Source organism: Entelurus aequoreus, linkage group LG24 (genome assembly GCF_033978785.1).
Source record: "Entelurus aequoreus isolate RoL-2023_Sb linkage group LG24, RoL_Eaeq_v1.1, whole genome shotgun sequence".
Taxonomy (NCBI): Eukaryota; Metazoa; Chordata; class Actinopteri; order Syngnathiformes; family Syngnathidae; genus Entelurus; species Entelurus aequoreus.
The window spans coordinates 6,937,238-6,961,413 of record NC_084754.1 but is presented as its reverse complement, the minus strand read 5'-3'; the positions used below and the strand labels follow the sequence as shown (position 1 = coordinate 6,961,413).

The 24,176-nt window shown below is 37.8% G+C and overlaps 1 protein-coding gene across 2 annotated transcripts in view; it reads right to left on the bottom strand.

Moving 5' to 3' along the window:
* Positions 1 to 24,176, bottom strand: part of slc45a3 (solute carrier family 45 member 3) — an 88,490-nt gene that overhangs the window by 5,930 nt on the left and 58,384 nt on the right. For both annotated transcript variants that reach the window (XR_009824304.1, XM_062035420.1), the window contains exons 3-4: positions 9,167 to 9,357; positions 4,518 to 5,187 (exon numbers count right to left, since the gene is read on the bottom strand). Coding sequence is in view for 1 of the 2 variants with exons in the window: in XM_062035420.1 (XP_061891404.1) it covers positions 4,518 to 5,187; positions 9,167 to 9,357 (861 nt within the window). In the remaining variant the exon portion in view is untranslated. The remainder of the gene's footprint in view (positions 1 to 4,517; positions 5,188 to 9,166; positions 9,358 to 24,176) is intronic.

The following is a 24,176-nucleotide window of genomic DNA, read 5'->3' as shown; positions in this document are numbered from 1 at the left end:
ACGTGTTGCAGCCATGAAATTCTAAGTTAATTATTATTTGCAAAAAAAAAATAAAGTTTTTGAGTTTGAACATCAAATATGTTGTCTTTGTAGTGCATTCAACTGAATATGGGTTGAAAAGGATTTGCAAATAATTGTATTCCGTTTATATTTACATCTAACACAATTTCCCAACTCATATGGAAACGGGGTTTGTAATTTCACCTATTCGGGTTAAATATATTTTTTTGCAAACCAGTAATTATAGTCTGCAAATGATGTGTTGTTGTTGAGTGTCGGTGCTGTCTCCAGCCGGGCAGAGTATATAACTATGTTATACACTTTCATATCAGCAGGTAGCTAATTGCTTTGTAGATGTCGGAAACAGCGGGAGGCAGTGTGCAGGTAAAAATGTGTCTTAATGCTTAAACCAAAAATAAACAAAAGGTCATCCTCCTTTAAATGTTTCCTTGTTACCGATGTGATGTCATGAGAAACAAGGTCCGCTTTGCAAAATGAGCACGGTATTCTAACAAGATTAGGGTGAAATGTTTCACATTTAACATGTTTTCATCTGCGATGTTGTTGCGAGTAACTAGTTGACTAGCTTTTGCCCGGAAAAACACGAGTGATGTCGACAAATGAATTTGTCGATCACAAACTTTATTGTCGCCCTACTTAGACACTTCAACACCAACATGAAAGCACGTATCGTCGTTCTTCACGAGCAGCGGTGCTCTCTTTAACTCCCAGGAAGGGAGGATGTTGAAAGAGCTTCTAGGTAACCCACATCATGCTGACTTAAATCATTGGCAAGCATTAATGGAGGTGAAACACGTGTTTACTGGTGCAATGTGCCTACCAGTCTGACCCACTTGGCTGCCAATGCCAACATCCAAATGAGGTCCTGCCAACAGACTAATAGAGAAACAAAAACCAAGCATAAAAAAATTAATTTGTCAATTAGTATCCGCTAAAAAGTTGACTTAAAACTAACAAGTTGATGAAATAAAATCAGCCACAGAAAACATTACACTTCACATTGGGCCAACATTTAGTGCCCCGCCAGCAATGACAAATTAGTTTCACACCGTAACCAAAGCAAATCCATACTATCTATTTCAGGCATTTGTTGTTGGTGCAAAGTTCAGCACATAAAGACTATTCAGATCATGTTACTCCAGCACAGTCAAGCTGCTGAGCCCACTTGACATGATAGAAGGGACTCAACCACAGTCATTTCCTCATATCTGCACTTGTAAACGCTTTAAATACTCGGAATTACAACCACTATGTTGTGCTGAGGTCAAACAAAAAAAAACATTCCTGCCGCCATGAAACCATTAATAAATATAAAACAGAAACAATAGCAGCTCAGTGTCAACACACTGGCATCAAAAAGCAATGCACAGATGAATTAGAAGTAATATTAAACAATACGAACATTGGAACTGTTCGAATTGAGAGCGGTTGTCGAACTAAAACTGAAAATAGCAAATGCTTGCACATCTACAGGTGGTCCATTTTGTTATGTTAAAGCAGGGGTCACCAACCTTTTTGAAACCAAGAGCTACTTCTTGGGTACTGATTAATGCGAAGGGCTACCAGTTTGATACACACTTAAATAAATTGCCAGAAATAGCCAATTTGCTCAATTTACCTTTAACTCTGTTATTATTAATAATTAATGATATTTACACTTAATTGAACGGTTTAAAAGAGGAGAAAACACGAAAAAAATTACAATTACATTTTGAAACATAGTTTATCTTCAATTTCGACTCTTTAAAATTCAAAATTCAACCGAAAAAAAGAGAAAAACTAGCTAATTTGAATCATTTTGAAAAAATTAAAAAAAGAATTTATAGAACATCATTAGTAACTTTTCCTGATTAAGATTAATTTTAGAATTTTGATGACATGTTTTAAATAGGTTAAAATACAATCTGCACTTTGTTAGAATATATAACAAATTGGACCAAGCTATATTTCTAACAAAGACAAATCATTATTTCTTCTAGATTTTCCAGAACAAAAATTTTAAAAGAAATTCAAAAGACTTTGAAATAAGATTTAAATTTTATTCTACAGATTTTCTAGATTTGCCAGAATAATTTTTTTGAATTTTAATCATAATAAGTTTGAAGAAATATTTCACAAATATTCTTCGTCGAAAAACATAAGCTAAAATGAAGAATTAAATTAAAATGTATTTATTATTCTTTACAATAAAACAAATAAATTTACTTGAACATTGATTTAAATTGTCAGGAAAGAAGAGGAAGGAATTTAAAAGGTCAAAAGGTATATGTGTTTAAAAATCCTAAAATCATTTTAAGGTTGTATTTTTTCTCTAAAATTGTCTTTCTGAAAGTTATAAAAAGCAAAGTAAAAAAATAAATGAATTTATTTAAACAAGTGAAGACCAAGTCTTTAAAATATTTTCTTGGATTTTCAAATTCTATTTGAGTTTTGTCTCTCTTAGAATTAAAAATGTCGGGCAAAGCGAGACCAGCTTGCTAGTAAATAAATACAATTTAAAAAATAGAGGCAGCTCACTGGTAAGTGCTGCTATTTGAGCTATTTTTAGAACAGGCCAGCGGGCTACTCATCTGGTCCTTACGGGCTACCTGGTGCCCGCGGGCACCGCGTTGGTGACCCCTGTGTTAAACTCTTATTCCAAAATGGAATAGAAGTATGTCTGTTCTCAAAATTCTACATACAATATCACATAATGACAATGTGAAAAAGTAATTTTTTTAAAGCAAATTTATATATATATATATATATATATATATATATATATATATATATATATATATATATATATATATATATATATATATATATATATATATATATATATATATATATATATATATATATATATATATATATATATATATATATATATATATACACACAGTATACAGTGTATACACACATTACAAAATACATTTAAAAAAGTATCTATGTCGAGTGTGCAATACAACGGTGCTGCTTTTGTTTTGAAAAGCGTTATTTGTATTACTTCCGTGTGGACGTATGTGCGATTGTGAGTGAATTGAACGGCGCAATCACAAATTACAAAATAAAGTTTAAAAAACATCTATGTCGTGCGCGCAATACAACTGTGCTGCTTTTATTTTGAAATGTGGCCGTATGTCCGGGGGGAATCTGTGAGTGAATTGCATAGAGACAAGTGATGAGACGCTAAAAAAAGAAAAGTTGATGAGGAATGGCGTGTTTCCAACAAGACATGGACTGCCAAGTATTTCTTTACATAAATTAAAGGTAAATTTGTGGTACACAGCTTGCTGTGTTTAAAGGATATCATTTTAATCGCCACTACACGACGAAGCACGAGGGAAAATACCGGAATGTGTCTGATGAAGCACGCGCAAGGGAGGCCGATGCGTTGATGGTAAAACTGCAAAGCCAACAAGGACTTTTTGCCATATTTCACACCCCCAGAGATGCAGCCATCAGGACAAGTTTCGTCATTTCTCACAAAAGCGCCAGAAAAAGTAAGGCGTTTTCTGACGGAGAGTTTATTAAGGAGTGCTTATTGGACTTTGTTGCGCTGATAATGCCCGGAGACATGGACTGTTTTTCGCTAACTTTGGATGAGAGCTGCGATGTACGTGACACCGCCCAGCTGCTCTTCTTCTTACGTGGGATAACTGCAGACTTTCAAATCACGGAGTAGCTGGCAGCCATGCAGTCAATTAAAGAGACAACCACAGGTAATGACTTGTTCACATAGGTAAATGCGTGTTTGGACATGTTAGGACTGAAATGGGACAAGCTGGCAGGTGTGACAATCCAATCCACTTTATTTATATAGCACATTTAAACAACAAAATGTTTCCAAAGTGCTGCACAACAATATTACAAACAATATTCAAATATTATCCTTAGCTCCCCCAATGACTGAATGAAAAGAAAAAACAATTACATATAAAACCAATATAAAAAACAATATAAAATAAATATGATTAAAAACTATTTTTAACAACAGATGGTTGTCCAAATCTGACGAGGAAAAATGTTGGATAATGCAGGATAAAGTGACCATCAAAAGCAATCTGCTTTTGTATAAAGTTAAGTTAGGTTAAATTCAATTATTATTAATTATTATTATTATTTATCTTACGGTATATCAAAAATAATATTGAGCAAAATTTAATTGAAATATTGTTGTGTGGCCCTCCAGCAGTGCTTGGGTTGCTTATGCGGCCCCCGGTGAAAATTAATTGCCCACCCCTGTGCTATATGTTTACCAAACAAAAAATATGTCACCCCTAATCGCTAAATCCCATGAAATCTTATACGTCTAGTCTCTTACGTGAATGAGCTAAATAATATTATTTCATATTTTACGGTAATGTGTTAATAATTTCACACATAAGTCGCTCCTGAGTATAAGTCGCACTAACTATGAAAAAAAACTGTGACTTATAGTCCGAAAAATACGGTAAGTGTCCGTAAGTCTTTACTAATCATGTACGTTTTTGAAAGAAAGAAAGCAGACTCACCTTCATCATATCTTTGTTTGGGCACACTTCCTGGTTCAGCGTTTGGCACACCACTGTACACACCTTCCCCTACAAAGACTGTGAAGAAGAGCATGAAGGACATGACGGCCATGCAGTTGCAGAGGTGAGCCACACACAGCTGCCACATCACCCTGGGGACATGGCAGTAGCTTCTGTAGATGGCGGGAGCCATGGAACCGCATGTTCTTAGCAAACACAGCAGCGGTCCGGTCTTCAGCAGCCTCAGCTTGCACTTCAACAGGTAGCAGCAGGAGCGAGAGACGCCACACTGGTCAGATTCCATTGTAGCGCCGCCTGAATCCAGCAGAGACTCGGCGGTTGCGGAGCGGCTGATTGCGCGGTAGGGTTCAGCAGAGTCGGACACTTTCATAGTGATGAGAACACTGGAGATGAAGATGAAGATGAGGAGAAAGAAGAGGCACTGGGCCTGGCCTCCGAGGTAAACGGCGAGCAGGCTATGGCTCCAGTCTATCGCAGGAAGCAAGTATCCCACGCAGCCTCCCAGGCTGACCATGAAGGAGAACATTGCAAAGGCTAGGTTGCAGTCTTCCCCGTCTCGATAGAGGTCTGACAACAGTGCCTCCAATGGTGTGAAGCATACTTGTCCACAAAAGTCCAGAAGACCCACTCCAAGGATAAGGAAAGCAACCTAAAATCAAAGAAATAATGTAAGTTTGAAGGTGTTTGTGGGGTCTTTCATGCTAACAAAGCTGCTTTCAAACAGTACAATTCGTACATTACACATTGGTCAATTCAATCAAGCAGACCAAAAATGGTCTCGTTACAGTTCCATAGCAACTTGGCAGTTAAACCTTTGCAACTTTTTACGCAGCTGCCTAGATGGCGAAATGTGTTGTTAGCATTATATCACGCCTTCTTCTGGCTTTGAACACGAGAACTATGCCCACATAACACATTAGTTATGTTTGTTGTCAGCTACCACTAAATGTATATTCTATCACGACAACATGACTGCAAATTGTTCGATGGCTTCTCTGGGACTGCTTTAGTGTGAGTGCACTTGCTCTGGTAAATGTGTACAAGACAGCCGTGACTGTGAGTGACAGCCTGAACGCCAGACTTTCTACTCGGGGAGACGAACAATTATCCTGCATTGTAATTAGAAATTGTGAATTTACAGGCAGTGATGTTCCCAATATATTTTTTTGGTCTGTAAAATGTAACTTTGAGCAAGTTGCAAAATATCTGCTTCAAATCAGGAATCAGTTTCAACCCTAAACATAGAATTTGTGACTTAACCAACATGATAGGTATACCTGGGTACCTTATATTATAATACAATATGCAATAAATGGCTCGTGATCACGATAATATCTCAATATGACGATAATCAATCATTACCATTATCCTTTATTTAACCAGGTAAAAACTAATTGAGATTAAAATCTGGCCAAGAGGGCAGCAAAACAAAGTTACAGAAATACAAACTGTATGACAACAAAAACAGCAGCCAGTGTTTCCCACACATTCATTTATTTGTGGCGGCCCGTCACGAAAGAATTACGTCCACCACAAATAAAAAAAAATGTTTTAATTTTTTATTTTTTTTGTCCTGTCCAGCTTCTCAGGCAAATCATATAGTTGATGTAGATGCCCATATAGGCTGTTCAGATTTACTTTACAAAAGAGAAGTTTAGGATACTTCTCTTGTTGCCTTATTTGTATTTGACCACTACTGTTTTCTGTTTATTTGTTACTGACTGTGGCAGGACACCTCTGACTCTGTTTCACTTTATGTTGCTGGTAAATAATATGGTTGTAGTAGTAGGCTAAAATTTAATTATTTAGTATGCATTAATTAAAGGGGCAGAGCTTTAAGAGACATTTTAGCTTTTATATTTTATAAGATATATTTTTTGTAAGAACCACAATTAATACATATATTTCAGTGAATAACTTATTGTTCAAATCTGTATATAAATATGTACATAAAGTGTTGTAATTATATTGTAAAATGGATGGATGGATGGACGTTTAAAACAAAACTGTTATTATTAATTAGTAAGTATACATTTTTTGAGCCTTTTTAGAGAAAATCATATCATTGTAGTACATTATGCAAATTACTCAATGATGTCATGGTGAGCATAGCCACGCCCATAGCCACGCCCCCACCGCCACAGGTATCTTGGCAGTTTATGGGAAACACTGGCAGCAGTCACACACCTAAGTTAAAAATATGAATTACTTACACGGTAGGTCAAGAAAAATACAATGTTTCAGTAAAAGCAATTTAAAAACAAGTACAATGTCCAATTGAACTGGTTTCTCGATCCTTTAAAATGGACTGAAATTCCCTCAAAGTAATAAATCAGTTCAGGTAACCTCAGATCCTTCTGCAAGTTATTCCAGGGAGCAGCATATGTGAAGGCTTTTTCCTCAATATTTGTGTTGGATCTAGGAACTAACATGCTAAGGAAGTCCTTTGACCTAAAGCTGTAGCGACTGGAATCACTACACATATAAGAACACAAATAGTAGGGAACCAGCCCAAAAAGTGATGTATAGACTACCGTTCAAAAGTTTGGGGTCACATTAAAATGTCCGTATTTTTGAAGGAAAAGCACTGTACTTTTCAATGAAGATAACTTTAAACTAGTCTTAACTTTAAAGAAATACACTCTATACATTGCTAATGTGGTAAATGACTATTCTAGCTGCAAATGTCTGGTTTTTGGTGCAATATCTACATAGGTGTATAGAGGCCCATTTCCAGCAACTATCACTCCAGTGTTCTAATGGTACAATGTGTTTGCTCATTGGCTCAGAAGGCTAATTGATGATTAGAAAACCCTTGTGCAATCATGTTCACACATCTGAAAACAGTTTAGCTCGTTACAGAAGCTACAAAACTGACCTTCCTTTGAGCAGGTTGAGTTTCTGGAGCATCACATTGGGGTCAATTAAACGCTCAAAATGGCCAGAAAAAGAGAACTTTCATCTGAAACGCGACAGTCTATTCTTGTTCTTAGAAATGAAGGCTATTCCACAAAATTGTTTGGGTGACCCCAAACTTTTGAACGGTAGTGTATGTAAAAACCATCCATTGAGAAAATCTGCGAACAGACATAGATGGACAGTTTGCTGTTGCATACAAAGTGCAAGGGTGGACAAGGTTGCCACAACCAGTAAAATACTGTGATTATCAATATATTGCTCCTAATCACCTTTGATATATCCGTGTTTACTGGGGTGAAACAAAAACAAATAATTTCATAGTTAAAATGTTGTATATTTTAAGTAGAGTACAAACAGGAATAGTGCACAATTAATTTTAATGCGACATAAATGTGAACATTTTTTTTGGTTTTTAACAATAACATTCAGAACACATCTCATGTCTCCAGTAGATCAGATCTGTTAGGAAGTATTAAGGATTTAACGTTAACGAAAACTTTCACGGTTATCACTGTATTGTTGAAAGTTTGTACGCACACACTGAATTCTTTAAACTAAGTTTCATTCAAAAAACAAAATCTACTTTCATGACAGAAGAAACATTATATATTGTTTTTTACTATTTCCCTATTACCGATATGTGTGTGTATTATGTGTTTAGATCTGGTTATCTTCTTCAATTTTAATTTGTAAAGCCTTTCATCAAAGTGTGTTTATCAAACACAGTTTTACGAATTTTACCGTGGTTTATCATTCATATCCTTACATACCGAAAAAAGAAACATTACAAACGTAACATTTGAAAAGGTATCTGCACATCTTACGAGTACAAATTATAAAAAGGTATACGATAACTCAAAACTGTTTTTCTGTAGGTATTAATGTTTTACCATGTTTAAGTACACACATTTTCGGTGCTTTTACATTAGACATTCAAACAGCTTAAAAAAAAGGGTATGTTTTTTTAATATACACTACCGTTCAAAAGTTTGGGGTCACATTGAAATGTCCTTATTTTTGAAGGAAAAGCACTGTACTTTTCAATGAAGATAACTTTAAACTAGTCTTAACTTTAAAGAAATACACTCTATACATTGCTAATGTGGTAAATGACTATTCTAGCTGCAAATGTCTGGTTTTTGGTGCAATATCTACATAGGTGTATAGAGGCCCATTTCCAGCAACTATCACTCCAGTGTTCTAATGGTACAATGTGTTTGCTCATTGGCTCAGAAGGCTAATTGATGATTAGAAAACCCTTGTGCAATCATGTTCACACATCTGAAAACAGTTTAGCTCGTTACAGAAGCTACAAAACTGACCTTCCTTTGAGCAGATTGACTTTCTGGAGCATCACATTTGTGGGGTCAATTAAACGCTCAAAATGGCCAGAAAAAGAGAACTTTCATCTGAAACTCGACAGTCTATTCTGGTTCTTAGAAATGAAGGCTATTCCACAAAATTGTTTGGGTGACCCCAAACTTTTGAACGGTAGGGTACTTTTTCAATTCTTTTTTGTAATGTCAGGTAAAGATTCCATCTAATATAACGGAAATATGGTCTGATTACAAGAAAATTTGAAAACGTATATAAATAAGAAGACATAATGAACCTTTTTGAGCAACTTCAATAAACCTTGTCTCTGTACCGTACCAAAATATTTCCTTGCGGATAAATGCACCATTATCAGGATCTTCAAAGTTACCTACCTGTAAGGTGTGTCCGCCCCAGGCAAAGTGTGCAGCCAGGACGTCTGCATAGGGAATGATAAAAAGTGCCAAGAGGACTCCCAGAGAGAGCAGCCAGATGAAAGGTCGCCTTCTGCCATAACTGCTGTTGCAGTGGTCACTGGCGGAGCCAATTAGAGGGACGAAGAGGAGGCCGAGGACTGGACCGATACCTGTGAAGCCAAAAGTTGAACGTATTATCAATGCACAATTCAATATGCTGTATGTTCTTCACATTAGGACTGTGTGGGATTATATTATGTCAGGCCTGGCTTTTACTGCCACAGCCTACCAGGGAGTGGATTGCTATCATTACTGACTGTTGCTGATGGTTCTTACAGATGGCCTCCTGCCTGAAGGAATGCCGTCACAAAGTCATTCTCCACACATGGCAGCATCAGGCTAATTAGAGCACACTGCAGCACACGGGGTGTCCACAGCACAGATGCACATGAGGCAATTAAAAAAAAAAAAACGACTCCACCTCGGGGAAAGAGATTGACAATTAAACAAAAACAAAAAAAATCCCTGTGTAGTTTTCATGATAAACATGTTTTTAATTCTAAATTGCATGAAAACACAACATTGTCAATTCATTTTGTGTCAGCACGACTTTCACTTGCTTTTTGAGACTGACGAGTTGACACAAAAAACGTGTAAAAACAAAAATGTCTGTAAAATGTATGTGACAAAGTGACATTACACTAAGCCAGCTCCAGCTCGTGGTGCCCAAGACGAGACTTAAAACCAGGGGAGACAGGGCCTTCTCTGTGGTCTGCCCTAAGGTCTGGAACACTCTGCTCCTCCATGTTCCAACTGCTCCCACAGTGGAGTGTTTTAAGTCTCGTCTTAAGACCCACTTTTATTCTCTTGCTTTTAACACTACATGAGTTGTATGGACCTCTGTGTTTTTACATTTTGATTTCTATTTATTGTTTTAATTGGTTTTACCCTTTAAAATCGTTTTTAATCATATTTATTTTTATATTGCTTTCATATTTATTAATTTTATTGTTTGTTTTTTTCCAGTCATTGGTGGAGCTAAGGTTAATATTTGAATATTGTTGTGCAGCACTTTGGAAACATTTTTGTTTAAATGTGCTATACCAGGGGTCGGCAACCTAAAATGTTGAAAGAGCCATATTGGACCAAAAATACAAAAACAAATCTGTCTGGAGCCGCAACAAATTAAAAGCCATATTACATACAGATAGTGTGTCATGAGATATAAATTGAATTAAGAGGACTTAAAGGAAACTAAATGAGCTCAAATATAGCTACAAATGAGGCACAATGATGCAATGTGTACATATAGCTAGCCTAAATAGCATGTTAGCATCGATTAGCTTGCAGTCATGCAGTGACCAAATATGTCTGATTAGCACTCCACACAAGTCAATAACATCAACAAAACTCACCTTTGTGCACTCACGCACAACGTTAAAAGTTTGGTGGACAAAATGAGACAGAAAAAGAAGTGGCATAAAACACGTCCTAGAAAGTCGGAGAAAGTTATACTTGTAAACAAACTACGGTGAGTTCAAGGACCGCCAAAATTAGTAGGACAAAACGGCGCTCGCCAAATACTGGAATCAGTGAAGCATGTTTAATATAAACAGTGTGCTTTATAACAATTAGGGAGGTTTGTGTCATGTTTGTCCTCCTACACAAACCATATTAAAACAAAAACTTTTTTTTCCCCCTCATCTTTTTCCATTTTTCATACATTTTTAAAAAAGCTCCAGAGAGCCACTAGGGCGGCGCTAAAGAGCCGCAATGCGGCTCTAGAGACGCGGGTTGCCGACCCCTGTGCTATACAAATAAAGGTGATTGGATTGGATAAGAGTAGAGTTGCACAGTTAATCAAATTGTAATCACGATTTTGACTGCCACGATTAAATTTAAATCAGCCATATTAACATTTAAAAGCAGGCTCACCTGCACATCATATCAAACACTTTCAAAGCCCGCTGCAGCGGCTCGTCTAAAGCAAACATGGCCACTGTGTAACATTCATCTTCTGCTGTAAGGCACTGATCTCGGCGGTTTGGGCTCATTTTCACGTTTCAACACAGTTTACCAAGGGATCGGATTGTGCTCTTCTACAGATTGTCACAGTACATGTTGGTTTTCATGTTTCATGGCTTAGGTGAACCACAGCTGCAGAGTGCCAACAGCACTCATGCAGCCCCAGCCTGACACTGCCACCACCATCCTTGACTGAAGGCAAAACAATTATCTTGCGACACACTTGTATTATAAGCTGTTTAGACAAAAATGTGTTGCCTTCCTTTCAGGGAATAATGGATCTACCCTGCTATACAAGATGTACATGACTGCTCTAAATAATTAAAGTATTTTCCAATACGATATACAGTGGAACCTTGAATTACGAATGTGAGTATATATATATATATATATATATATATATATATATATATATATATATATTAGGGCTGCAACAACTAATCAATTAAATCGATTAAAATCGATTATAAAAATAGTTGCCGATTAATTTAGTCATCAATTCGTTGGATCTATGCTATGCGCAGAGGCTACTTTTTTTAATTTTATTTTATTTTTTTATTTTTTATTTTATCAACCTTTATTTATAAACTGCAACATTTACAAACAGCTGAGAAACAATAATCAAAATAAGTATGGTGCCAGTATGCTGTTTTTTTTCCAGTAAAATACTGGAAAGGATAGAAATGTAGTTTGTCTCTTTTATCCGATTATTAATCGAAGTAATAATCGACTATCCAATTAGTTGTTAGTTGCAGCCCTAATATATATATATATATATATATATATATATATATATATATATATATATATATATATATATATATATATATATATATATATATATATATATATATATATAAAAGCTATGCCAGCCTCAAAGTGTGCACAAACTACTGTTAAATCTAAATAAAAAAATAAATAAAAAGCCCAACCCTAGTTTTAAGTGTCAACATTTCAACTTTTTACTTTACTCTTATTTGCCTTTTTACTGCCCTCTGTAGAGTGTACATATTTTTGATAATATTAATAAAATGTGCGCGGCAAGGCATTGGAAAATTTGCTGCAGGCAGCAAAAGGCACGCACTTAATACAGCGCATCCTAAACCCACATGTGGACACATTTAGTTTTGAACACACAAAATAGACACTTTGCATGTTCCAGTCAAAGACTGTTTCCGTTTCCTAGCCACAAACACTGCACAGAATGCTGCCTTAGATAAAATGTGGCGCTGCATTTTGTGCTCTTGAAAACATACACGTGTTCTAAAAAAGGTATTTTGTCCATTCCTGAGAGCGAGTGAAAGAGAGAGAGCGAGAAGGCTGCAGCTATCAATTATTTTAGTCATCAAGTAATATACTGATTAGTTTGTTTGTTTAATGAAATTATTGGATTAAACACATTGTAGTCTCAATGTATATGTGAACATTTTTTACAAAAACAACACATGTTCTGCTTCCAATTAAGTTAATTCTGCTTTTCTAATTGAATGCATATCATCAATCTTGAAATTACACTTTTAACATGTGTGTTTATAAAAAAAAATAAACTCCACTGTTCGTTGCCACATAGATCATAGCACACACAGACACCACCGCTTTCATGTGTGCTCTATTGCAGCGGCCGTGCTGAAACTATGTTTACGGATTTAAAGTTAGGGGCACTCCATGCAGTCCAAATTTAGATATGTTTATTATTAACAGATTAATCGTTGCAATAAAAGTATAGTCGTTTTTTATTCAGTTAATCGTTCCAGCCCTACAAACAAATGACAGTTTAAAAACATACTCCAGCTTTAAAAAAATGGCTTTTAGCATCTCATATATTTTTTATACAAGTAACACTCATACTCCATCATATCAATGATTGTAGAATGACATTACTAAATTGTAGTACAGCCTCTTTGAGAGGAACATGACAACAAAATGTTTTACAGCATATATATATATATATATATATATATATATATATATATATATATATATATATATATATACAGAGGTAGTTCACTTTTCTGTGTTTATTCAGATGAAACATTTCTGTTATCTAATAAATTATTTGGTTTTGATGGAATTGTAAAGTATTTATTATCTGCAGGTCACGTGACCGCCCTAGCAATGACTATAGACTACTATATTGGGTGAAACCAGTGTGAAGCTGACATGTTATTTTCTGTTTAGAGAGCTCTAATTATGTACACAAAAAAAAAGCATTTGGAAGGCTGTAAACTAATATATATATACCTATATATATATATATATATATATATATATATATATATATATATATATATATATATATATATATATATATATTTATTTATTTATTTATTTTACATTTATTTATTTATTTTCTTATTTTTTTTATTTTTTTTATCATGACACCGAGTTTGTCTCTGTTTAATGATTTTTGGCACAATAGCTATAAAAGTGCATACACAGTGTGCATGCTTGGTTCCCTTTTTTAAGGAACACTAAACATGTGTAGGTTGCTCAGCGGTAGTTCAAGAAATTTCTAAAATGCCGTAGAAAAGGTTAAAAGCTCAACACAATAGAAACACATATGACTGATAGAATGCTAAATGTATTATGACAGACCACCTCAAAAAACTAAATGGAATTCTACAGCCTTTTCGCTAAATAAAAAAACTTACATAAATACCGTATTTTTTGGACTATAAGTCGCAGTTTTTTTTCATAGTTTGGCCGGGGGTGCGACTTATACTCAGGAGCGACTTATGTGTGAAATTATTAACACGTTACCGTAAAATATCAAATAATATTATTTAGCTCATTCACGTAAGAGACTAGACGTATAAGATTTCATGGAATTTAGCGATTAGGAGTGACGGATTGTTTGGTAAACGTATAGCATGTTTTATATGTTATAGTTATTTGAATGACTCTTACCATAATATGTTACGTTAACATATCAGGCACGTTCTCAGTTGGTTATTTATGCCTCATATAACGTACACTTATTCAGCCTATTGTTCACTATTCTTTATTTATTTCAAATTGCCTTTCAAATGTCTATTCTTGGTGTTGGGTTTTATCAAAAAAATTCCCCAAAAAATGCGACTTATACTCCAGTGCGACTTATATATGTTTTTTTCCTTCTTTATTATGCATTTTTGGCCGGTGCGACTTATACTCCGGAGCGACTTATACTCCGAAAAATACAGTATGGGATTTGCAATATCAACTATGAACTAACAACAATAGAACTTCTTTCCTCTTTACTTCCCAGACGACCGTCTCGAGATTGATCTTTTTACAAAAAAAGCAAAATGCCACAAATATGCAACAAACACGGCGAAACATTAACGCAAAGGACAAAAAAATACCTAAAGATCCATATAATAATAAACCAAGTCACTTTTCTGCAGAACAGAAGTTTGTTGTACATAAGTGCTCTCAGGCTGGCTGCTGTAATTAAACCCCGCCTATCGTATTGGTGGCTCCAGTTTTGATGGTAAAGGCTTAAAAAATAGTTTGGCGACGTCCAGTGGGCCGGGTTGAAAAGCTTACAGGGCCACAAATTAGTTAGTGCAGGCTATCATCGCAGGCTGTACTCGGCCTGCTAGCGTGGTTAGGTCTAAGCAGCCAGCTAAGCATGGTGCATAGGAAAGCTGCCAAGTTAGCGGTTTTATACGGAAATCTATAAAAATAGCACTTTGGCTAAAACAACAGCGGAATTCCGCTAAATAGCGGACGTCTAGGATCCCTGGTTTATGGAGCACAGCCATAACGCAATGCAAAAGCACTTGGTGAAATCCCAAGGATAGAAAAACCTTAACAGTCCAATTGCAATCAATCAAGTTACCCTAAAACTGTTTCTTTAAAGGCCTACTGAAATGATTTTTTTTTATTTAAACGGGGATAGCAGATCTATTCTATGTGTCATACTTGATCATTTCGCGATATTGCCATATTTTTGCTGAAAGGATTTAGTAGAGAACGACGACGATAAAGATGGCAACTTTTGGTATCTGACAAAAAAAAGCCTTGCCCCTACCGGAAGTAGCGTGACGTAGTCAGTTGAACATTTCCGCAAAGTTCCCTATTGTTTACAGTGATGGCGGCCAGAAGTGAGAGCGATTCGGACCGAGAAAGCGACGACTTCCCCATTAATTTGAGCGAGGATGAAAGATTTGTGGATGAGGATAGTACACGTGAAGGACTAGTGGGGAGTGGATGCGATTCAGATAGGGAAGATGCTGTGAGAGGCGGGTGAGACCTGATATTCAGCTGGGAATGACTACAACAGTAAATAAACACAAGACATATATATACTCTATTAGCCACAACACAACCAGGCTTATATTTAATATGCCACAAATTAATCCCGCATAACAAACACCTGCGTGTTTGTTATGCTAGCTCCTAGCTCCCGTCCATATAACCCGCCAATACAATTCAAACACCTGCACAACACACACAATCACTCAGCCCAAAGGACCGTTCACCTAACCCAAGGTTCATAAAGCTTATATATTTACCCAAAGTTACGTACGTGACACGCACGTACGGGCAACCGATCAAATGTTTGGAAGCGCAGCTGCGTACTCACGGTACCACGTCTGCGTCTGTGTATCCAAATCACAGTAATCCTGGTAAGAGTCTGTGTTGTCCCAGTTCTCTACAGGCGTCTGTGTATCGAAGTCAAAGTCCTCCTGGTAAGAGTCTCTGTTGTCCGAGTTCTTCGATCTTGACCGCATCTTTCGGGAATGTAAACAATGAAACACCAGCTGTGTTGTGTTGGCTGACTTCCCTCGCAAAATACTCCGCTTCGCACCGACAACTTCCTTCTTTGCTTGCTCAGCTTCTTTCTCCATAATGCAATGAACCAATTGCAACAGATTCACCAACACAGATGTCCAGAATCATGTGGAATTTTGCGATGAAAACTGACGACTTTAAGCTGGCCGCGGCGCTGGACTAAAATGTCCTGTCTAACTCGTGACGTCACATCCGCGGCGTCATCATACCAAGACGTTTTCAGCAGATATTTTGCGGGAAATTTAAAATTGCACTTTAGTAAACTAACCCGGCCGTATTGGCATGTGTTGCAATGTTAAGATTTCATCATTGATATATAAACTATCAGACTGCGTGGTCGCTAGTAGTGGCTTTCAGTAGCCATTTAATATGTGTTAATCATATTTTGCACCAACAAGTCATCAAGTAGAGTTGTGTGTTGTTGTACAAATGCCTGCGGTGTGTGTCATGAAGTATTGTCATTAGGAAACATGATTGGGATTTCGAGGGACAAATGACATTGGCGCGAGTATGCACACATTCATGCCCGTGCTTAACTTCTGCCACAGTCGCTCTCATCCTTCCTCTCTCGCTGGCCAGAGGTCTGCTTTCCTTAGTTCACACGCACTCTTGCAAGTTACAGCAGACGTCCCGACAGTCGTCTCTTTGACTTGTTTACAGAATAAGGAGCTGTTGTTTACTGCCAAAGTCATCAGTGCACTGACGTTGCCTTCTTTGAGAATAATTAACTTGGTGTCGTGTGCAGCGCCATAACTCAAAGCATGATTTCATAAATGTGACGGCACAATAAAACAGGCGATGTAAATTCCAAACACACAGATGTGATGTTGGCAAGTAGTAAATGTGTTTCTGTTGCTGACTTGACAGAGGTTGTTGTACAAATTAATGACTAAATCAGCAATAGTTTTGTGGAGGTAGTAAACTCAGGCACTAATTAAAAGGCAGCAAGAGTGCAAAGTGCCTGAACAATGGCCATCATTTTCTCCACAAACTAACACAGATTTAAGTTCCTCCGCCACGCAAAAAGGCTGACACAGTAGGTTTCACTTGCAGTTGTATTTCACCTCAAACCGATTCTAAATTCCCACAAAAAGTAGGCAGATAACATCTTGTAATTTGTGCTGCCTACATTTTTAACATAAGCTGAGAAAGGGGTCCTCAATTACATTCGTCCAACAGCCAACAATTTTCCTTAGCTGACAGGGTGAGGGGCAGATAGTGGGTTGGGGGTTCAGAGCATACTTGCCAACACTCCCGATTTTCCCGGGAGACTCCCGAATTTCAGTGCCCCTCCCGAAAATCTCCCGGGGCAACCATTCTCCCAAATTTCTCCCGATTTCAACAATATTGGGGGCGTGCCTTAAAGTCCTCTACAACCTGTCGTCACGTCCGCTTTTCCTCCATACACACACATACTGTAAGTGAATGCAGGCATACTTGATCAACAGCCATACAGTTCACACTGAGGGTGGACGTATAAACAACTTTAACACTGTTACAAGTATGTGCCACACTGTGAACCCACACCAAACAAGAATGACAAACACATTTCGGGAGAACATCCGCACCGTAACACAACATAAACACAACAGAACAAATTCCCAGAACCCCTTGCATCACTAACTCTTCCGGGACGCTACAATATACACCCCCGCTACCACCAAACCCCCGCCACCCCCAACCCCGCCAAGATGACGTCATTGCATGTGCATGTCATTTTTTAAAAGACTAACGTTAGGGGAATATTTAAAAACAGCTATTTGTGCTGTTATTATAATTAGTATTATATTTGAGCTTTTTCTCATTACATGCCACAATGCTATGTTTTTCCATGTTTATTGTCTGTTTTGCTAAAAAAAAATGGCACCCGGACCGCACTTTGCAATTTACATATTTTATTGGAAAAGCAAACGGTCACCAAACAACCAAACCGTGTCTCCGAGCTCATTTAAGTTAAAGTACCACTGATAGTCACACACACACACACTAGGCAGTGTTTCCCACACATTCATTTATTTGTGGTGGCCCGCCACGAAAGATCCGCCACAAATTTAAAAATTTTTTTTTTTTTATTTTTTTTTTTTTTTTGTCCTGTCCAGCTTCTCAGGCAAATCATATAGTTGATGTAGATGCCCATATAGGCTGTTCAGGTTTACTTTACAAAAGAGAAGTGTAGGATACTTCTCTTGTTGCCTTATTTGTATTTGACCACTACTGTTTTCTGTTTATTTGTTACTGACTGTGGCAGGACACCTCTGCCTCTGTTTCACTTTATGTTGCTGGTAAATAATATGGTTGTAGTAGTAGGCTCAAGTTAAATTATTTAGTATGCACTAATTAAAGGGGCAGAGCTTTAAGAGACATTTTAGCTTTTATATTTTATAAGATATATTTTTTGTAAAAACCACAATTAATAAATATATGTCAGTGAATAACTTATTGTTCAAATCTGTATATAAATATGTACATAAAGTGTTGTAATTATATTGTAAAATGGATGGATGGATGGATGGATGGATGGATGGACATTTAAAACAAAACTATTATTAGTTAGTAAGTATACATTTTTTGAGCCTTTTTAGAGAATCATTGTAGTAAATTATGCAAAATACTCGATGAGGTCATGGTGACCACGTCCATAGCCACGCCCCCACCGCCACAGGTATCTTGGCAGTTTATGGGAAACACTGCTAGGTGTGGTGAAATTACCCTCTGCATTTGACCCATCCCCATGTTCACCCCCTGGGAGGTGAGTGGAGGGGTGAGCAGCAGCTGTGGCCGCGCCCTGGAATCATTTTTGATGATTTAACCCCCAATTCCAACCCTTGATGCTGAGTGCCAAGCAGGGAGGTAATAGGTCCCATTTTTGTAGTCTTTGGTATGACTCAGTCGGGGTTTAAACTCACAACCTTCCAGTCTCAGGACAGACACTAACCACAAGGCCACTGAGCTGGTAAACTGCATGTCTGCATTTCTGCTCCTGGGACGAACACTTCGCCTTCTAATGGGGTCCTGTAAAGAAATGAAACCTTGGAGGCATGGTGGAGATATTTTTAAAACAATTTTGCCTTCTTCCAAACTTGCTTCAAAAGAGCGGTTTGGAATTTTGAGACTTTAGTGACTTATTTTGCCTTAATTACGTCAGCGGACATCTCCATATATGGTAGAAAGTTTATTCAAAGAGCTTTGCTTGAGTCCGCCATTTTTATCCAATTGTAGTCAATAAGCTTCTTCTTTTACTCTATCTTGTTGAGGGGCAGACTGGCTCGTACATGCACATGCATCCTCCGCTGTTGCCATTTCTAATACAAAGTAGCGTATAGTTCTAACTTTTATCTGTCAGACTCCATATGGAAGCACTAAAAACTGCAACATGGATGACGGGGTGGAGACGCAGTCGAGGGAGTCCTGGCCTGGAGGAAGGCTTCGGAAAGTAAATAAAACCCAAAAAAACGGCATATTTTGAAAGAGGCTTCAAGAAAAACAAAATGTATGCAACATTGTAATTAAAGAAGCACCAATGCATGTTCGTAGACTACAAGGAAGTGTTTTAAATTCCATCCATCCATTTTCTACCGCGTATTCCGACCGTGGTGCTGGAGCCTATTTTAGCTACAATCGGGCGGAAGGCGGGGTACACCCTGGACAAGTCGCCACCTCATCACAGGGCCAACACAGATAGACAGACAACATTCACACTCACACACTAGGGCCAATTTAGTGTTGCCAATCAACTTATCCCCAGGTGCGAGCCCTTTAAGACCATGTATTTGATAACTTAGTAAATGCATGACGCAAGAAACATTTCCTCTGGTGCACCACGTGGGAAATCACAGCAGTTATGATGCATACCGACACCAAAACAGGTAGTGCCAGATCTATTTGCGGCGCCCCGGATAACGGATTCATATTACTTATAGTGCAGCAAGCTACTAAAAGTCCAAAGGTAAAAATAAAGAACTGTTCCATCCATCAATACAGATCGTTGAATGCACCTAAGCTGTTCTGTTTTGTCTGATAGTGCCTCCACAGGGTCTTCCTTTAAAACAGTGTTTATTTTGTTAGAATGTAAATACTCCCCTACATTTTGGGTAAATATACACTATATTTGGCCACCTGCCTTTACTCACATAAGAACTTGAAGTGCCATCCCATGGAATTGTCCAACATGTTTTGGTATCCTGGAGCATTCAAAGTTCCTTTCACTGGAACTAAGGGGCCAAGCCCAACTCCTGAAAAACAACCCCACACCATAATTCCTCCTCCACCAAATTTCACACTCCGCACAATGCAGTCCGAAATGTAGCGTTCTCCTGGCAACCTCCAAAACCAGATTGGTCCATCAGATTGCCAGATGGAAAAGTGTGATTCATCAGTCCAGAGAAGGCGTCTCCACTGCTCTAGAGTCCAGTGGCGACGTGCTTTACACCGCTGCATCCCACGCTTTGCATTGGACTTGGTGATGTATGGCTTAGATGCAGTTGCTCGGCCATGGAAACCCATTCCATGAAGCTCTCTGCGTACTGTACGTGGGCTAATTGGAAGGTCACATGAAGTTTGGAGCTCTGTAGCAACTGACTGTGCAGAAAGTGACGGGGGGACGGCGTGGCGCGGTTGGGAGAGTGGCCGTGCAAGCAACCTGAGGGTTCCTGGTTCAATCCCCACCTTCTACCAACCTCGTCATGTCCGTTGTGTCCTTGAGCAAGACACTTCACCCTTGCTCCTGATGGGTCGTGGTTATAGCCTTGCATGGCAGCTCCCGCCATCAGTGTGTGAATGTGTGTGTGAATGGGTGAATGTGGAAATAGTGTCAAAGCGCTTTGAGTACCTTGAAGGTAGAAAAGCGCTATACAAATATAACCCATTTACCATTTACCGAAGTCTTTGCACTATGCGCTTCAGCATCCGCTGACCCCTCTGTCAGTTTACGTGGCCTACCACTTGGTGGCTGACTTGCTGTTGTTCCCAAACTCTCCCATTTTCTTATAATAAAGTTGACTTTGGAATATTTAGGAGCGGGGAAATTCCACGACTGGACTTGTTGCACAGGTAGCATCCTATGACAGTTCCACGCTGGAAATCACTGAGAGCGGCCCATTCTTTCACAAATGTTTGTAGAAACAGTCTACATGCCTAAGTGCTTGATTTTATACACCGGGCCAAGTGATTAGGACACCTGATTCTCATCATTTGGATGGGTGGCCAAATACTTTTGGCAATATAGTGTATATGTTTTTGTTTAATCGGTTAGGAAAAAGCTTTGATTTTTATTCTGTTGCCTCAATTACTGTATTTTACGGACTATAAAGGCGCTACTTTGAAACCTGCAGCTTATTTATGGATTTTTCTTCGCTAACAGCCCTAATGTTTTGTATTCAACAAATAGATTTTATATTAGGCCAACAGAGACACTGAAAATGTGTTAATGTTTGTACCATGGTGCCATCTTTTGGACGAGTTCACTCACTGCAGGTGCTGTGGGTTGATAATTTACTTCACGTTTTATGCCGGAAGTATATGTGTCCATAGCGTTTCTGCTCGAAAGGATTCTTCATTCAACACACCAAGCAACGGTTATAGGTTTTACAATATACTGTAACTAAAACAATTCATACTTACTGAACCATCCCATGTGTCATTGCTGTAGGAGTGTTTTCATGCATATTTGTACGTGCTATTCTAATGTAATGAAGCCAGTGTCGTTAGCATTAGCCAATATGCTAACACATTTTCAAGTGTCTGTGTTAGTATTAAGTTACAAAGGCATTATTTTCGTATCGTTTCAGATTCCTAAATTCACCAAAATGTCACCGTGGAGTTATTTATTGAGTCTGTTTAGCTGATGGGAGCGCTAGCTTCCGCAGCTACTGGGTCCATGACCATGACCTCTGTGTTGTTTGATCAGCTGTTTTACTGCCGCGTTTCAGGCATTGTTTAGAAAACAATTTAGATATTTAAATAAATATTTACAAAATCTTTCATACTGTTAAATGTCAGCTTATGGACCAGTGCAGCTAATATAGGTAAAAATATTTATTTCTTCATCAATGAGTTTTTAACTAATTAAAATTGCTCTAATCCGGACAGCATGAGGAGCCCGGAACATTAAATATGCAGACATACTGTAGTTTCCACACGACCACTACAACAGAACGCACATGAATGGTAGTGTGTGGGTAAATATACAATTGTGATTAATCACATTTTGCCTATAATAAACTCATGATTAATCATGATAGCAGTTAAGTCTTTAAATCGTGAATAAAGTATAACTAACGGACCGTTTCCAAGTTTTTATTTCTATCATAATGGGACTGGCCAAATTGTTTTGTTTATTAAACATTATACCGTATTTTCCTGACAGTAGAGCAGTGGTTCTTAACCTGGGTTCGAGCGAACCCTAGGGGTTCGGTGAGTCGGCCTCAAGGGTTCGGCGGAGCCTCCGCCACGGAGGTAAAGACACATCCGACTTATCGTGTAAATAAAAACTTCTCCCTATCGGCGTATTATGGATACCCCCAAATAATGTCCCCTCTAATTTTCTATCTGATTTGCAGGTTTTTTGATTGATCGATTGAAACTTTTACTAGTAGATTGCAAAGGAAGAGAATACATTATATGAAACAGTACAGTTTACACAGTACAGTACATATTCCATACAATTGACCACTAAATGGTAACACCCGAATAAGTTTTTCAACTTCTTTAAGTCAATTCATGGTAATGTGTGTAAGGTGTGTAATTTGTTGTGAATTCATGCACTGTGTTGGTTTTGTTCTTTGAACAAGGTGATGTTCATGCACGGTTCATTTTGTACACCAGTAAAAAAACATATTACTTTTTCTTGAATTTGAAAAAGAAAACATTACATTTTTCACTAAAGAAGGGTTCGGTGAATGCGCATATGAAAGTGGTGGGGTTCGGTACCTCCAACAAGGTTACGAACCACTGCTGTAGAGTATATAAGCCACACCCACTATATTTTAAAAGAAAAAATATTTTTCCATATATTAGCCGCAGCAGACTATAAGCGCAAATATATACGTTGTGAAATGAGTCACTTACACAGAAAGCTTTCGTAAATGTTGATTTACTTACTTTAATAGTTTAAAGCTTTTGTTGCTGAACGGAAGAAACCAAAAAAAAAAACATACAGTGACCTGAGCTCATGCAGCTGTAATAAACGTTTGCTTACATCATCCTTGGTCGCTTTTCGTAGCTTCTACGACGTTCACCCATTTTAAAGTAAGTTGACTAGACTCGTACTGCTTTCACCGAATTTCTTTCAGACATTTTACACTGTCACTTGTTATTAGCGCATTGACTGTATCAACTGCAGTGCACACCATGTTGTTGGAAATAACAGTAATCAAGTATTATAATAACGGCACAAAATAATGAATATAAACAAAGTTAGATATAAACAAAATGCTACTTAGGTGGGAAGTAATAAAGTCAAGTGTTACTGTCATCAACTGTCATTGTTGCCTGGGTATTTTGATTGATTAACAATAATGGATTTTACGTTGTGTTAATAACTGGAATGCACTTAAATTAATTAGATCCCATGGTTTAGTGTTATTTTACAAGCTCCCGATGTGTTTTACATCGGGAGCTTGGTTAGCTCTAGGTTACAATCATGTAACCTAGAGGCACTTCCGGGTTTCCAGGTAACCGAGAGGCACTTCCGGGTTTCCAGGTAACCGAGAGGCACTTTCGACATACAATTTGTCACAGACAACTATAATTGTCAACAATAGTGGTAACATCATCACTCGTGTTTTTCCAGGTGGAATCGGGTCTGTGCCGCCACCTGCAAAAACCTTGCCAGTGGCCCCGTTTACACTTTGATTGATTGATTTAAACTTGTATTAGTAGATTGCACAGTACAGTACATATTCCATACAATTTACCACTAAATGGTAACACCCGAATAAGTTTTTCAACTTGTTTAAGTCAGGGTCCATGTTAATCAAACGCTCCAAAGTGCTTCAAATCTGATCTTTTGGCTTCACATTCAGGCCACATCAGGGGGTAGTCCTGAATCTGATTGGAATCTGATCTTTTCAAATGTGACCTCAGTCTGAAAGCAATGCGACCTGAATGTGATTTTTTTGTCAGCTACGGGTGAGCTACATCATTCGCAGTCGCCAGCGGAAATGGATATTTCATCACAACATCCGGT